The sequence below is a fragment of the Phacochoerus africanus genome, chromosome 9 (genome assembly GCF_016906955.1).
Source record: "Phacochoerus africanus isolate WHEZ1 chromosome 9, ROS_Pafr_v1, whole genome shotgun sequence".
In the NCBI taxonomy this organism is placed as follows: domain Eukaryota; kingdom Metazoa; phylum Chordata; class Mammalia; order Artiodactyla; family Suidae; genus Phacochoerus; species Phacochoerus africanus.
The window spans coordinates 20290320-20308676 of NC_062552.1; the positions used below are offsets into that span (position 1 = coordinate 20290320).

At 38.8% G+C, this 18357-nt stretch overlaps 1 protein-coding gene across 3 annotated transcripts in view; it reads left to right on the plus strand.

The window, feature by feature from the left end:
- Positions 1–18357, plus strand: part of CARMIL1 (capping protein regulator and myosin 1 linker 1) — a 313277-nt gene that overhangs the window by 239732 nt on the left and 55188 nt on the right. For all 3 annotated transcript variants that reach the window (XM_047797118.1, XM_047797119.1, XM_047797121.1), the window contains exons 27-29: positions 3518–3693; positions 6647–6734; positions 9803–9952. In XM_047797118.1, coding sequence (XP_047653074.1) covers positions 3518–3693; positions 6647–6734; positions 9803–9952 — 414 coding nt within the window. The remainder of the gene's footprint in view (positions 1–3517; positions 3694–6646; positions 6735–9802; positions 9953–18357) is intronic.

Below are 18357 nucleotides of genomic sequence, written 5' to 3' on the forward strand. Positions count from 1 at the left end.
ACAATGAATAATGACAAATGATCCAATTTGCCAGAAATAATATCAGATGTGTATGTATCTAAACATGGGGGTTTATGCATATAAGAATAAGTGGACAGAATTACAAAAAGAAGTTGACGCACTTATCTTGATGGTAGAGATCTTTCAAAATGACTGCCAGGAACTGATAAAGTAAAAGGGTGATGATAAAGAATATTTGAACAGTAGAATTCTCAGGTGTGACTTAAGTGTGCCAGTGATAGAAAACTATGAGTTCTTTTCAAGGATGCATGGGATATTTGACAGGGGGTCTATAAAACATTTCAACAATTTACCTTTTTTTTTTTTTGTCTTTTAGGGCTACACCCCCAGCATATGGAAGTTCCCAGGCTAGGGGTCTAATTGGAGCTATAGCTGCTGGCCTACACCAAAGCCACAGTAATGCGGGATCCGAGCCGCGTCTCTGACCTACACCACAGCTCACGGCAATGCCGGATCCTTAACCCATAGAGCAAGGCCAGGGATCGAACCCTCGACCTTGTAGATGTTAGGTTTGCTACCCACTGAGCTATGATGGGAACTCCTCAACAATTTTCAGTGACTATTTTCTGATTCCATTTAAAGTAAATTAGAAATTAATAACAAGACTTTTAACAAGGGAAAACCCCACATGTTTATAACTTTAAAACTTTACACCAAGGGGAGGGCATAATTTGAATTAGAGGATATTTAGAATTAAATGGTAATGTAATTAGTAATATCAGAATGTGTGAGATGTTCTAAACCAGTACTTAGAGTGAAATGTATGGTCCTAAATGCCAATCTTGGAAGTAAAGAAAAGCTGAGAATTAATGGGTCTTGGAAGGCGGTATGGTCCTGAGCTGGGGACTGGACACAAAAAAGTGGTCAGGGGCAAATTTATCCTGGGATCCTTCCTCCCCTTCTTCCTAGCCCTGTCACCAGAAAGTCCACCATGGCGGCCTTAGGTACCATTGACTCAAGGGAACAGGGGGTGAAAATTGTAGGTAATGAAGAGAGAGGAAAGGGACACACCTGTGGGCAATGGGCAGGGCTTTGGAAAAGGATGGCTGGAGCAGGAAAGGAGAGTAGGAGACGAAAGACCTGAATCCACATCTCACTTACTCTAGCAACCAGCTGAGTGACCTTGAGCAAGTCACATACTGCCTTTAAGTCTCCATTTTTCTCACCTGTAAGATGAGTTTGCTAAAATCTACCTCCACACACAGAGTTATGTGGGTCAAAGGAGATCATGGGTGAAATCACTTTGTAGAGTACAAAATGCTACATCATACTGTTGGTCAGTGAACTTTAAAATATCTTGTTCACGGAGTTCCCGTTGTGGCGCAGTGATTACCGAATCCAACTAGGAACCATGAGGTTGCGGGTTCGGTCCCTGGCCTTGCTCAGTGGGTTAAGGATCCGGTGTTGCCATGAGCTGTGGTGTGGGTCGCAGACATGGCTCAGATCCTGCATTGCTGTGGCTGTGGTGTAGGCTGGTGGCTACAGCTCCGATTAATTAGACCCCTAGCCTGGGAACCTCCGTATGCTGCAGGAGTGGCCCTAGAAAAGGCAAAAAGACAAAAGACCAAAAAAAAAAAAAAATCTTGTTCAATTGCATGCCTAGGGCAGGATGAAATTCCTTTTTATAATGTCAAAGTCATGGCAATAGTGGATTTGTAGAGCAGAAAATAGCCTTAGAAATAATTCTATAGGTGAGAATGCAGAGATGGCAAAGGTTAATCACTTAATGCTACACATTTAACATTCCACAGAAATTTCATTTCAGAGTCTTAATCGGAAGCCAGGCTTCTCTCTTTAGGTCTGGAGTTCATTCCAACTGAATTAGCACAGCATATGCAAGGGGACCTTTCAAGAAGTCGTGGCCATGTTGATGAACATGACAGGATTCAAACAGCATCTTGGTACCTGAGGTCGTTCTTATCAGGAGGGCTGGGCTGTTGCTCTGTCTGAAACAGAATGTGTTCATTTTAAGGCCAAAGAGGAAAATGATTTGTCTTAAACGGACTCTTTTGGCATTGCTTGTGGCTTTCTTGGAATGATGATTAGTCGGTGATTAGTCAGAGTTCTAATGGGGACAGAGTGCTGTCAAAAATATGAGTGGCTCTTGGAAACTTTTCAAGTAGCTTCCTCCCATCTCTTCTCCTGTTTTTCATAAGATCTTTATAAACATCCTGCTGCTCTGCTGCTCATCCTACAGCAAGAGGAGAGGTTTTATTAGTGGGATGGTGCTTTCCTTGTGAATATACAAGCAGAGAAACCATTGTACTAGTCTTTCCATAAAATGCTCCATTAGACCCATTCATACTGGAATTGTAAGGGGATCAAGCCTTCCTTGCAGAAAATGGGCTCTTGTCATTAAGATTAACATCTTTGAAAATGGATTAATAGTATTTTCTGTGATATACTGAGCTTTTATTGTATGCTAAACATGGTATTGAACACTTTACATATGTAGTATCATTTAATCCTCAATAATTTTATGAGGCAAGGACTTTTTATTTGCTATTTTATAGATGGGGAAAGTGAAATTGAGAGATCAGTAATTTCACCCATTGTGTGTTACTCAGCTGGGATTCAGATTTGGGTCCAATGCTAATGTGAGCCTCCTTCCCACACTTACAGCCGTTTCATCCATCTCAGGCAAATCATTTAACTCCCTTAGCTCACATTCTTCAGCTATAAAATGGTGATCACATGAATAGCTTCTCTACCCATCTTCGCAGATGTTGAAAGGATAAAATGTGCAAAACCATTTTTAAAACTCCGAGTGCTAGATAGGTGTGTTTTGACTCTTATTAATGTTGCTTATAAAGTGCTCTGTAAATATTTTTGTCTGTTACTATTCATATTTTTTAGTGTTCTTATAACATTTATAGTTTTACTTAACACTAAAACATTTCTTTTTTTCTAAAACTTTTTAAAAATTAAAGTATAGTTGATTTCCAATGTTGTGCCACTTTCGGCTGTGCAGCAATAAGGGTTTTATTTTCAAAGAGAAAAGCTGGCAGTAGTTGCTGTGGTTTTGCTCCGACTGCTTTTTTCATAGTGTTTCACCCCAATGTGAGGTTTCTTTGATTTGTGAAATTGCACAAGAGTTCAAATCTAATATATTTTCTAGGGGCATCTATAACTGTATTTGCTAAAACTCAGGAGAACAATCGGCTATGGTAAACTGGTGTATGTATGTCTTTCTAAATTGCAGTCATGGATGCCTCTGCCTTAAGTACAGTGAACATGCCATCACACTTCGGATACCAGCGTGAGGCTTGGGTGGATCTGCCAAGTGTCTGATTTAAAGGGATTACCCGAGATCAGTGATCACCCAACAGCCACAAGTCACCCCAAGGCAGCTCAGAATCCCTGGGGGCACCCTGGGACGCTGTTGTGTCCCCATTTTCCGAGAGCTCGGTGTCGTACATAACCGCCTTTCTGTTTTATGGCCGGCACCTCCGGGCTGTGTCGTCATCTCTCTCTCTCCACTTGTGCTGCATTGCAGGCGCTGCTTGAGTCCATGGTTGATGCTGCTGAGAATCTGTGTCCCAACGTGATGAAAAAAGCCCACATTCGACAAGACTTGATTCATGCCAGCACTGAAAAGATTTCCATCCCACGTACCTTTGTTAAAAATGTCCTGTTGGAGCAGTCTGGAATTGATATCCTTAACAAAATTAGGTAGGTTTGTAATGCTAATAAACCAAGGAGGTGCAGTGTCTGTGAATGCAGTTGAGGCAGCCGTGTGAAGAGTTTTATTGTTGGCTTTATCCTTATATAATGTCTTTCAGCGTATGTCTAAGAGGCAGTGACTGTATGTAAATATAGCTGTGCATAAATGCATAGGTTTTGTACATTTCCAAAATTAGATGAGCACGGGTCTGCTTGCATTTACTGAGGAACTTACAGTTACCTGCTCTTTTTAAGAATTTTTTTTTTAAAGGGGTGGTACACGTTTGTTATCCCTCCACCCCTCTTTTTTTTTTTTCCTACTTCTGAAGCTTACTTGTCACTTTTATGAATCACTAACTTCTGAAGACTGGGGCCAGTTCACTCTCTACCATCATAATGTCCTGGGCCAATGCGTAGCCTATAAAAAGGCAAAGAGACCCACAAGGACTTCACCATATTTTCCTTTTGGGTTCTTTTGGTGAGTCTGTGATACTATGTATGTGCTCTGGAGTGTTTACATGTATATCTGCTTTTATCTGATACAGTTTGAAAAATATCCCAAGATATAAATATTTAGAAAGTGTGATCACCAGCAAACTTGCCTGGATTTTTACATAGAAATTCTGGGATGATCACCAGTATTATATTACAGCCCAGCTAATTCTCATTATGTTTTTTAGTTGGAAAATCAGATGACAAGAAACCAAGTTCGAAAACGTTTTAAATTTCCCATTTTAACCATTTCCCAATCTTGGTGAGAATAATTAGATGTAGCAAAAATAACAGCTCCTATCTGGAGAGCTGAGAGGGGTGTGGACACTTAACAATGTAGATTGATGACAGCCTGCAAGAAAAACAGGAGTTAAAATATGCAAAAAATTATGTCATTCCAGTCTAGATATCAAAGGCTGGTAGGCTAGACTACAGAACTTTGAGCATTTAGGAATTCTGCAGTAACTGGACAGATTTAGGTCTAAGATACCACTATGTGTGTGTGTGTTTGTGTGTGTGTGTGTTTAAAGATCTGAGTACAGCTGAATTGTAAGGCAATTGGAAAGACTTGAGAAATTAAGACTTTCAGAGGGTTTTATAGGACCCCGGAGATGAGTTATTTCGTGAACTCTAGCCTAGGTATGCTTACGTATTTCTCTAACCTGTAGTTTCAGAATTTTTATTGAAGCACCTTAAGTATTAGGGGAGATTAAAATGTATTGACCACCTTTTTTTTTTTTTTTTTCATAATAATGGGTTGAACCACCAATAGATCATAATCTGATGCCTTTACTGGAGTTCCAGATCCTGTCAAATATGCTCATTTCCCTTGAAAATGGACAAATTCTAAAAGCTGAGAGGCAGTATGGAAGACCTCTCTTCAGTGAATTCTATGCCCACTAAATTCTTGCTTGGCTTTTCATAACACTTTACATACTGTGTGCTGATAGAAAGAAAATGTATACACCTAGGCTAAGTTGAATCATTTCTTTAAAACTTTTACAAACTGGAAGTTCAGTCAATAAGGGGAAGTATAGCAAAATGATAGAACAGTCCTGAGATGTTAGAAAATAATTGTGTTTTTAAGAATCCTTTTTTGAAGCTACTTGAAATTTGAAATAAACTACCCCTCCCCACCTCAGACAGGCAGTGGGGTGGGAAAGAGAAATAAACCACTGACTCTAGAGTCTGATGAGGATGCAGAATTCCCAAACATGCCTAAATTTCTGTTAATGTCCGATTCCCAGGCCTCTCTGGAGGTTTGGAGTGGGAACTAGTTATCTATACTTTGAATAAGACATGCATGCGGATGACTCTTATCAGTGGACACGTTTGGGGAATGATAAAGTACTAGAGAAACCAAATAGACCTTGTTTCAGAGTCAGGAATTAAAAAACCTTCTTTTTAGGTCAGGAACATTTTTACTATATGCATCAAAGAGTGTTTCCCTTCTCTTCCTGCCATCAGAGAAGTGTCAATGCAAATTGTTGCTTTCCTGTTAGAAAAGTTTTTCCCTGTTACACAAATACACTTGCAACTTTAGAAGTAAATAACTTTATTTTGATTACTCCTTTCCCTGCTCTAAAATTTTTTAAACTGTTGACTTCAAAAACAGACACCTGATGGGACAATGTTAGAATGTGGGTATATGTCTTTCCAGTACATTTACTTCTCCATGTGTTGTGCATTTATGCACATTTGTGCTTGTGTATACTTAGGGAAGGTTATTTGGACTGAAGACACACATGGAAGTTAAATTTTGGGGAATTCCAAATAGCTAAAATAGGAACTAAGATACCAGCCTTCTGACCAAAACTTCAGTGGCTGAGTCATTTTTTTAGTGAAAACTACAAGCCACTTTCTGTTGTCTGAGCATCTTTTTAAGATGAAGGAAGAGGCACTAGAACTAAACAGTTGGGGAATTATGTTCATAAAAGGTAAGAGAATAGTGAATGTGTAACTGTTCAAAGTAATATGGCAGGTTAGAGCAGAAGCAGGTCACTATGCTACCATTTGGTTGGTTAAGAAGTCTTTTTAAAAGGTGGAGGATATGCATATTAAAGAAATAACCAAGGCTTCACAACCAGGCTAGATTTTCTTAATTGACTCCAGCCCAGGTTTGTTTTCATTTATGTCAATGGATGAATTGTTCCTTAGCATGTGGTACATGTGGTTCCCATTAAGTTTGTTTTTATCCAGATGTTTTTCATTTCTCCCACTAAATCTTGAGTTTTGAAATTGCAAGGCAGGTGGAAATTGGTACAGAAAGTCTATTACCTGTGTGTTTATGGTAGTGTTTAAGGCTTATTTTTGGAAATCCTTAGCCCTGTTCGCACATTCTTGTATTCCATTTTCAAAGACAGAAACAAAATTATAGTTGACCTTATCAACATAGCACCAATGATGGATGATGTTTTTTTTCATCTTGCCCAAATAAAAATGCTATTCTGTCCTTCTGATTTTCACATAGTGAAGTGAAGTTGACAGTGGCCTCCTTCCTCTCTGATCGAATTGTGGACGAAATTCTGGATGCACTTTCACACTGCCATCATAAACTGGTGAGTGCTATGGATGTCTTGCACAAGACCCCCTGATTCCATCTACTGGGATGCAGGGCAGCCTCCAGCGTGGGGATGTGGTTTCTTTTTGACTTTTTACTCCTTTGCAGCTTTATGGGTTAAAATCTGGGCTTTCCACCTCTTCTTTCATTGCTTCCAGGTGTTCTAGAGCATGTTAGAATTTCTCCGGAGGGAATGGCAAACAAAGAAGTAATGGTATCCAGAAATGTTCATTTATAATATAGGTCAACAGTTTTGATAGATGATGCTGGAACTGAGGTTTAAAATTGAGATTTGTTTTTTAAGATTACAGTTGGCCCTTGAATAACTTGGGGAGGTGGGGGCTGGGAACCCTCCCTATGTTCAAAAATCCATGTATAACTTATAATTGGCTCTCCACATCCAAGGGTCCAACTAACCCAGATGGCATAGTACTGTAGTATTTACTATTGGAAAAAAAAAATATTCTCCTATAAGTGGGCCCATGTAGTTCAAGGCTCACCTGTATTTAATTTTTCTTTTCTCATTTTGTTGTTCTCTGATACGATTATTTGATAATGGAATATTCTTTTTTTTTTTTTGGAATATTCTTAAAAACATGGCAGAATTGGAATGTTTGGAGTCCAAAGAAAGTATAAAAATAAAATGGACACATTCTAGTGATTGATAGCAGCTAAGTCCCCAGCCAGGCCTTTTGGATATAACCAAGGTGAAAAAATAAATTTTCTTTATTTAGAGGCTGGTTCTATATCCAGGGAGAAAACTTTATTTCCAATATCAGTGCATATGAAAAATATCTCAGAAACTTGTTTCTCTAACTTCAGGAAGTCCTCTGAGCCACAGATGAAGGTTTTATAACTGGCCATATCTTGTGTCTCAAAATAAAATATCAACAGTGTGATGCAGTAGAGATCTCCCAAACAAGTTACAACAGTGTTTTCTCCAGAGAAAAATGTCAGGTTAATTGTGTGGGCTGGAGATGCTCAGTTTATGACATTGAATTATTGGGTGATGGTAGAGAACACTAATAATAACAGAAACAGCAACAGCTTCTTCTGAGGAGGCAGACAAAATGAGTATTTCGAAAAATTCATTTGAGAAAAATATATTACTCTTCTCTAAAATCTAAGAGATAAGATAGACCTTTCTACCTGTTCAGAGTATTGCCCATGGACTAGAGCTGGCCCACTAATGACTGATTATGAGTCCACAACAAGGTCAGTCAGAAACTAAGAGGAAGCGTGGAGAAACTTCTAGAACAATTTGACATGGCAGTGATATCCAAATACCTGGTGTTTAAATTTTTTCATTTTTATTATAGTTTATCCATATATTGGTTTGCAGCAAATTGGAAATGTAAAAAATTGGTTCATCCCCACAGATATTTTTTAAATTATAGTTGATTTGCAGTGTTGTACCGATTTCTGCTGTACAGCGTAATGACCCAGTCATATATGTATATACATTCTTTTCCTTATACTATCTTCTATTGTGTTCTATCCCAAGAGATTAGATATAATTCCCTGTGTTGTACCCTAGGACCTCATTGCGTATCCATTCTAAATGGAATAGTTTGCATCTATTAACCCCCATCTCCCCACCACACTAGTTCGTATTTCATGGCAAAATAAAGAGCTCTATGTGTGTTTAGAGATCACAATTCAAACCTTTTTTTTTTTTTTTTTTAATAAGCAGGAACAAAGTCAGTAAAGCATCCTTTATAAAGATAGCTTATTGATAAACTATAGCTCCAGGGACTGCCTCAAAATGCCTACTTGATGATACAAATACTGGATATTGTGTCAGTATGCTGAACGTGAGAACTATACTGAAAGTCTGAATTTTTTTCACTTTTTTTTTTTTTTTGCATTTGTCCTTTGAAGAATTTGGTAACTCAAAGTAATGACATTTTCTTCTTATAATTGAAAAAGAGTTTGTGAATGCACTTTTGTTTTGAATTTCTTACTGCTGACTTGGATTGTAAGAAGAGAGCTTAACTGTTGTGTGAAAGAAATTGCATCTTCAAAATGAAACACCACTTTCAAAGGCATTCTGATTTCTTCAACTTTAGAAATGTTCCCCCATGTCCCATGGAATTGTCAACTGGTTCTCATCACTTCAAGAGTTCCTGGTGATGAATCAGTTCAACACTAGAGCTTATTAATTTTGACCCAGTTTATTCCATCTCTTACCATTTAATTATTTTAGGTTTACCTAAAGCATAGCACTGGTCATTAATATGCTGTGTAAAATAGATTTATAACATGAAAAAAGTGAAAGCTAGCAATAATTAAAATTTTGTTAGCAATTTTTCTCCTTTCAGCCCTTTAAAAATAATGAAGGTTAGAATCAGTTTATTTCCCCTCATTAGATATTTCTGAGCACTAGATACATAACAAAGTTCTTTTAGAGGAAATATGTAATAAAATGAACAAAAGCACACTTCTTATTTCCTTGTATACTAAGCAGTCTCATTTGCCTTGTGTCAATTATTTTTCTTGTTTAAATTTCCCTTGTATTTCCATGAGTAATGCCAGTGGCAATGACATTATATCTCACATTTTAATTTACTTTACCCTCATCATAAGAGCAAAGAGACTTGAAGTGACTCTTCCTTGTCCTAGTAACAGTGTATAAATAAAATTGCGTCTCTGTACGGAAGACTGTAATGCCTCCTGATGGATATAGTTTTATGATTATATTGAAGGTTAAAAATTGAAAAGAAGTCACACCAGCTTCCTGAAAATGTTCATAATGCATCTTTTGGAAAACAAAAATACATAATTACTTCATTGCATATTTACTTGAACATGGCAAAGGTTTATGAATCACCTATTTTTCAAAAAAAAAAGTCTCAAAAGATGTTTAAAGGAAGGTTTGGTAATTTCTTATTTGAAATACTTCACTCTCCAAAGAAAGATGATAAAGAGGTAACGTCCTTGAGAGTGAGTTTCTTAAGAATCGTCATTGATCACGTGCAGACACAGTTATCTTCTGGAATTCAGCTGACCTGCTCTTCCCTTGCCTCTGTGCATTCATCTCTCCTTGTTTGGGTCTTGACTTTGTAGGCTGACCATTTCAGCAAACGTGGCAAGACCCTTCCTCAACAAGATTCTGTAGAGCTCGAGCTGGCTGAGGAGAAGCCAGTTAAACGCTCCCTCATCACAGTGGAGGAGCTCACAGAGATTGAGCGTTTGGAAGATCTGGATACTTGTATGGTAAGACACATCCTTTGGCGACACCATTATCCCATTCAATGGATTTGCTATTTTTTTTTTTTTTTTAAATCTCAACCTTTGCAAACCAGACCAAGTAAAACTTGCCCGCAGAGACAGTTCTTTCAGAAACTTGTTGCTGTATGATGTCTGTTAATGGAACTGATAAAACGTAATCTTCATGTTCCCATGAAGGCCCTATAACTCACTTTTTACTTGTAATTTTGCAAAACTTTTTTTAAAGGGTACCCCCACCCACCCTGCCCTCTGAAAAGAAAAGTGTGAAAATTGCAGTGCACATGACACTTGGATCTGTCCCTGAAGTGGGAAAAAAAGTTCCTAAATTGAGGAGGAGAAACTATTTATTTACCTTGGTCATTTGTGACAGGAAAATAGCTTTAAATAAATAAGCCTTAAAAAAATGTGGAGAAAGACTTTTGACTATCTCTTTGTTGGTCTTTAAGGTTTTTTTGTTGTTGTTTTAAATCTCCTGCTTCTTCCTTTTTTGTTTTTACCCAATTTATGGATACCCTCTGAGATTTGCATTTCCTGTTCAGTTCATATACTCTTTAACTGACTTGACTTAATGTGCTTTAGAAAATGGAATACAGTGCATCGACGTGGTATATCTATCTGGCCATAAAACAAGTGTTCTGCTTGTTGATACTCCATTTTTCTGGGGAAAATTTGGTGTCCTTATTTCATTATTTTGAAATTTGTATCACTGGTGTAGTTCTCATTTTACCATAAAAACAGTAGTGTATACTTCTGCACTCAATATTTTTATCTTTTACCGAAATACTCATTTTTAGTAATTTCGTATCGTTTGAGAGGGTGCTGGTGAGACTTGGTTTGGTCAACTCGTGTGCACAAATATTTCTACATCAGCTTCTGATTTTAGTTGTAAAGGAATGGTACTTGTTTTTAGCTTTCAAAACCAAAGATCTGATGTGACTAATACTATTTTTCTAACCTAGAAGAGAAAAGAATACTTTAAGTAGTAGTTCATTATTATCATCTTTTAAAACCTGTGAATAAAATGTTAAATGCACTCCAGATAAAACCCTCATACAAGGAGATTAGTATGTAAATAAAATACATCTTAGCAAGGAGACTAGATCTAAAATATATCTTTAACATTCTGGTGTAACTAAAGATGGTGTTCTCTTTTAAATTTTGTTTTTATTTTGGGACATTAGACAATGTGTTATCATAGGTAATTATCCTGGAAATCTCTTAGTCTAACCCTAAAAGAAAAGGAATAGTAGAAAATAGATTAGAATTAAAAATTTAAAATTAACTCTACATGCCATATTTCCTGCCAGAATGATCTGGTTGTGTTTGAGTTGGAAAGGGGTATAGGAAGCATGAGTTAGTAAAATGAATTTTGTTGAGTTTGTAAGTTAAGTGGTTTCAGATGATGCAGTGTTGGTTAAGAAAGATTGGCTTAGCTCCCGTAAAGATGGTTTTAAAGAATATAAGCTTGGTTTGTTTTTGTTTGATTGACTGATTTGCTTTTGTTATGTGAAAGGGAAAGAATGGTTCTCCTTAAAAAAAGTGGGTGGGGTGATGATGGTAGAAAAGAATCATGTTTTAAAATTTATTTTTTATTGAGATGTAATTGATTTAACATTGTATTAGTTTTAGATGTACATTATGATTCAATATATGTGTATATCATGAAGTGATTACCACAATTAAGCTAACATCATCACCACCCATTGTTACAGGTTTTTTCCTTGTGATGAGAACTTTTATGATCTACTTCCTTGGCAACTTTCAAATATGCCATACAGTATTGTTAACTACAGTCATCATGTTGTACTTGACACCAGAAGGACTTATTATCTTATAATTGGAAGTTTGCACTTAAAAAAAAAAAAATGCAGGAGTTCCCGTCATGGCGCAGTGGTTAACGAATCCGACTAGGAACCATGAGGTTGTGGGTTCGATCCCTGGCCTTGCTCAGTGGGTTAAGGATCCGGCATTGCCATGAGCCGTGGTGTAGGTCGCAGACGCGGCTCGGATCCTGCGTTGCTGTGGCTCTGGTGTAGGCTGGTGGCTACAGCTCCGATTCGACCCCTAGCCTGGGAACCTCCATATGCCACGGGAGCGGCCCAAGAAATGGCAAAAAGACCAAAAAAAAAAAAAAAATGCAGATGCAGGATGGCCACGAGGACCAAAAGGCAAACCATGCTGCAGGCACACCCAGCACTGAGTGACTTCTGTTTTGTAAAAATGGTCCTGTTGCCTTGACCCTGAAAGAGTCACAGGTAGTTGGAGACCTCTCTGAACTTCACTCATGACCCAAGTTAGAAGGGTGGTCTTTTCTAGTTCAGAAAGCTAGGAAGCAAGCAGTTGGGGCCATTCCTGACACAAGCACTTGTTAAATCCTAGGACCAGAAGTAGGGTCTCGGGTGATGAGTATCGTGTTAAGACAGAGCTCTTTGTAAAGAAAACAAATACTTGGGCAGAATTTTTAAGCTATGAAAATAGTATATTTTCAGTTCTAAAAGTTTTGTTTTGAATCATGGTTTTAATGGGGCTAAAGAATTAACTGGCAGAAAACCCCAACTAAGTTTGATGTTACTTTAATAGTTTGTGTCAAAAGCACAAGCCAGTGAGTTTTGCACTGTATTGATTTCCTTTCTGCTACCAGCCTAACTTGATTCTAAGCCACCCCAAGACAGCACCGCTTACAAGTGGCAGTTACCTCAAGTGCAAGAACACCTCTCCTAAAGAAAATCAGTTTTCTGAGTTCTGGGCCTCTTACCCTAAGTCAGAAATACAAACTTACAGCCGATTGAAAAGGAGTAGAGTGTTAGATTCACCTTTTTATTTTTTTTTTTTAATTTTTAAATTTTTTTTCTTTTTATGCCCTGTGGCATATGGAAGTTCCTGGGCTAGGGATTGAAGCACAGCTGCAGCTGCAGTCTACACCACAGCCATGGCAACAATGGATCTGAGCTACATCTGTGCCTTATATTGAAGCTTGTGGCAAGGCCAGATCCTTAACCCACTGAGCAAGGCCGGGGATTACACCTCATGGACACTGTGTCAGGTTCTTAACCCGCTGAGCCACAACAGAAACTCCAGACTGACCTTTTTGAATTACTTGCACTGCCATCTTTCATCATCAAAGTAGCAGATTAGTTTTGTTTCTCATTGACACCTATTACCAAGTTGTGATCCTCATGTGGTGTCATTTAGGAAAAAATTGGGGGAGTTCCCATCGTGGCTCAGCAGTAATGAACCCAACTAGTATCCATGAGGACACGGGTTCAATCCCTGGCCTCACTCAGTGGGGTGAGAATCCCGCATTGCTGTGGCTGTGGTATAGGCTGGCAGCTATAGCTCTGATTTGACACCTAGCCTGGGAACTTCCGTATGTAGCAGGTGGGGCTCTTAAAAGACATTTTTTTTTTTTTTTTGAGGTTCATGTTTCAAAAGGAGAGGCAATTAATTGGTGATGGTTTTCTAAATGAGCCTATGCATATTCATTGGCTGCATTTAGATCAATTCAGGAAGTTAGGATACAAGATAATGTTGCATAGAAAATTCTCAAAAACCTCTAAGTGCATGCATACAACCTTGCCCCTTGGAATTACACAACCCTGGCAGGTAGAAATTGTGCCACGTATGGAGTCAAAGCACTGTTGAAGGTGACTACTCTGGGAGATGCTATAACTTTATCACTTAAAATGTTTGTTTGTAGCCTAAAGCCCTGAGATATTTTCTCTAGGGCATTCCAAAGTAACTCTGACTCATCACCAATCTTCTACTTATAGATTCGAGACTGTTAACAGATCCTGGCATTTTCTATCTGTGATGTTCATGATATAAATTAAATCCAGTTTTGAACATTTCTTTAACAGACTTAGTGAAATGCTGGGCCTCTTTCTCCCCCACCCCCTGCCTCTGTTCCTGGATAGATTTCTGTTTTTGTTCATTTCTCCCTGTCCAAAAGTCAATTCTATGTCAGTGCTTAAGTCTCTTTCAAGAATCAATAGTTAGAATCACACTAGGGATGGTTCAGGGCCATAAGTTAAAAGTTGAAATATACATTCGTTTGAATTTAAGGATTGCCTTTGCGGGCATGGAAACAATAATCTGTATGATGGATCTCTTAGAAGGAAAATCTGCACTTAGCACCTGTTAAACTTACCCTTTGACCTAGAAACTATCCCGCTAAGTGAAGTCAGGCAGTGAGACGCAAATGGCATATGCTATCACTTACATGTGGAATCTAAAAAAAGGATACAGCGAACTTCTTTGCAGAACAGAAACTGACTCACAGACTTTGAAAAACTTATGGTTTCCACAGGAGACAGGTTGTGCGGGGGAGGGATGGGCTGGGGTCCGGGATGGAAATGCTGTAAAATTGGGTCGTGATGATAGTTTACTACAAATACAGTAAAATCCATGGAGTTAAAAAAAATATTATAATTTATTAAAAGAAAAATAATAACTTAGGCTGTGTGAGGGCCGGAACAGGAATGATCAAATGGGCTTCTCATGTCCTGGGAGGGTGACTCAGAGCTTCGATTCAACCTTCATTTCATAAAGTTGGAAAGAAAGCCTGTTTTTCTGAAACAGAATGGCAGAAAGGGGGATCATTTTTTAAAACTCTGTCTCTAATCACATAATTACCTTGCCTTGCTTCCTTTTAACTAGAAAGAAACTAAGAGATAATCTAGTGGGGGTTGGGGGGGAGGGCCGGGTAGAACAAGAACTTTTAGAATAACCTGCAGTTTTTCAACCTGTATCCACTCTCATAGCCCCAGAGATTCTGATTCCCTTTAACTCCAGGGCTGAAAATCAGATGGCTTAAAAAGTCTTCCTACTCATTTATTTAACACTTATACAGTACCTGTGACACGCTGGGCACTAGTCTAAGCTCTTTAAGAATAGTAACCTGTTTAATTCTCATGACAACCTATGAATGATAGGTATTGTTCATATCTTCTATTTAATGAATGAGGAAACCGAGATATGGAAATGTTAACTAACTCGACCTAGGTGGTCTAAGGTCCCCCAAAAGCAGGCAGTTGGGTGATGCATCTTTTTTTTTTTTGTCTTTTTGCTATTTCCCTGGGCTGCTTCCGTGGCATGAGGAGGTTCCCAGGCTAGGGGTCGAATCGGAGCTGTAGCCACAGGCCTACACCAGAGCCACAGCAACGCAGGATCCGAGCCGCATCTGCAACCTACACCACAGCTCATGGCAATGCCAGATCGTCAACCCACTGAGCAAGGGCAGGGACCGAACCCGCAACCTCATGGTTCCTAGTCGGATTCGTTAACCACTGCGCCACGACAGGAACTCCCTGGTGATGCATCTTTACACCAGCTGGCTCTAATCTGTATACTTATTTCATGTCTGGTATATGTCTTAGGATCAGAATTAAATTTGGGGTTAGATTTAAATAGACGGCATTGTTTTATGCAAAATATCTGCTTAATAATTCCACATTCAATTAATGTATGAACAGAAACACAAGTGAAGAATGCGTGCTGTGTAACCGTAATGTAAGCCTAGTTTTTCAACATTATTGGAAGTGACTGTGTCAAAAATCTGGCACGTTCAGTCGTTACCTAATTGCTAGAAATGAATCTGTCTGCTTTTGACTTACCTGGAACATTCTGTGCCTCTCCAAGTGTTATTTTGTTGATGACAGTGATTAATTAGCCTTCCTGTGTACTTCTTATCATTTCAACACATATGCCTTGTGTGTCAAGCCGAAATGTGTATTTACTTGGAATCTTTATTGTCCACAGACCATCTGTTCTTTTCCTGCAATCAAGTGCTCTTAGGAAGTCAATATTCCCAACTCTATCTTTCAACTTTGGTTTGTCATTGGCCCTTGGGGTATTAAAGGATACACTTCTCATTCTATTGATTGGTAATCTCTACATATTTAATTTGTCGCTGTGTTATAGTGTACTACCTTTAAAAATGTACAGAAGTTTGGGGTTTTGGATAATGTGCCAAGTGGGTGACGAGCCAGCCTGCTCCTTAGAACTAGCTCGCTAATTGTAATTCTTTCAATTATTTTTGTGAGTGTGGCACCAGTTTTAAATCAAAAGATCTCATGCAGAAGAAGAGGTTGTCTGCTTACTATTTCCTAGGAAAAGAATTTTTAAAGGCTCAAATCATTACAGAATACTTTTTTTTTTTTTTTTAGGGTTGCACCCATGGCACATGGAAGTTCCTGAGCTAGGGATTGAATCGGAGCTACAGCTGCTGGCCTACACCACAGCCACAGCAACTCGGTGTCCGAGCCACATCTTTGACACACCACAGTCATAGCAATGAGAGATCCTTAACCCACCAAGGGGGGCCATCCTCCTGGATACTACTAGTCGGGTTCTTAACCCACTGAGTCATGACAGGAACTCCCCAGAATACATCTTGTGACTCCTTTCTCAACATAACTATTATTTTCTCCTAGCAAATTCAGTCTCAAATTTCCATATATAATTTTTAAGCTTTTTCACATAGATTAAAATTCAGTGAAGATCCATTTGTCTTGGCCAAAGTACTATTTCTTTTTCATCATCTCGTTTTCTTGTACCAGCCGTTATTAATTGAACTAATCTATTAACAGTGTTGCCAAGCACAGACTATTAAGTCAGTATCTCATTTAAAAATAATTGCACTGACATTAATTTGTGCAGAAGGTCATTCAAGTCCGAATTGTTAGTGTTCTTTTACAATTTTATACTGCAACATCATTTTCATATTGATGTCATTTTGGAGAACGGAGATTTAACTCTTTTTTTTTTTGGTCTTTTTAGGGCCGCACCCACAGCACATGGAGGTTCCCTGGCCTAGGGGTCTAATTGGAGCTGCAGCCACCAGCCTACGCCACAGCCACAGCAACGCCAGATCCAAACTGCATAATCTACACCACAGCTCATGGCAATGCTGGATGCTTAACCCATTGAACAAGACCAGGGATCAAACCTACAACCTCATGGTTCCTAGTCGGATTCGTTTCCACCGTGCCACGATGGGAACTCCGAGATTTAACTTTTTAACCAGGAGAAAGCAATGTATGAAAACCTCTTAATTTCCAAGTTCTAAATTTCAGAGCTATAGTTCACATAAAATGTATGTTCCTGGAGTTCCTGTTGTGGCTCAGTGGAAACAAACCTGACTGGTGTCCATGAGGATGCGGGTTCTATCCTAGGCTCCCTCAGTGGGTTAAGGATCCAGCATTGCCGTGAACTATGGTGTAGGTCAAAGACACTGCTCGGATCCCAGTCCCGCATTGCTGTGGCTGTGGTGTGGACTGGCAACTGTGTGGCTCTGATTCGGCCCCTACCATATGCCATATATGCGGCCCTAAAAAAATAAATAAAATAGAATGTATGTTCCTAAAGGCTGCTAGGAAGTTTTTGGAGAGCCCCAAGTGGAAATGCCAGAAGCACATTCCAGATCTCATTCTTTCAGGACTGAGAGTTTGTCTCCTAATTTTTAACTGGCATGAACACATTCACAGAGGTCCTATTCCAGGGAGCTCCCTAGACATCTGTCTTATGATGATGAAAATAAAGTGTGTGACACAGCCTTGACCACTCTCATAAGTCCCCCAGGAGACCCCTGTTCCTCCCACTCCCTTTTAAAGTCATTTCTGGAAGTATAAGCGCACTCTGCCTTTCCCCACAGGCTCCCAGTATGAACCAAGGAAGAGGCTGGGGAGGGCTTAGTAAATCCCCTTCATAAAATGACTTAGAACATTAATCACTGGTGACTAGTCAATTCATTCCTAAACAGCATCCAAATTGGGCATCTGACTTGCAGATTAGAAGCAATGATTCTTCTGAGCTTTACCTGACATACTTACAATAATAGCTATAAAAGGTAATGTTGTCTTTCCTCATGAATTAAAGTAAACATAGAACCCTAATGGCCTGTGAACTTCATAAAGCAGAAACCATTTCATCGTTTACCTGTTTGTGTGTTGTTGGTAGATGACATGGGAAACAGGACACAGGAAAAAAATTTAAATAAAAATCCAAACTAGTTAGGTCCTTCATAAGCAACTAAAGATTTAGTAATTCCTGGGGATAGTATTGTAAAGCCAATAGTAAATAATATAACTTCTTTAACATAAGTCTCACTTTTCAGCCCTAGAAATCTCATGTTTTCAAGGTACCACAATGACATTTGCTTCACAAACCTTCCTTTTATGTCAGCAAGCTCCAAATTATCACTGTTTTCTAGTTGAGCTCAAAGACCAAATCCCTGTAGGATGAAATGTTCTCTTTAATTCTTGTTTTCATTTTTTTTTTTTTTCCCCTCTTCTTTTCTTTTTAGGGCCGCACCTGTGGCATGTGGAAATTCCTGGGCTAGGGGTGGAATTGGAGTTGCAATTGCCAGCCTCCGCCATAGCCACATGAGATGC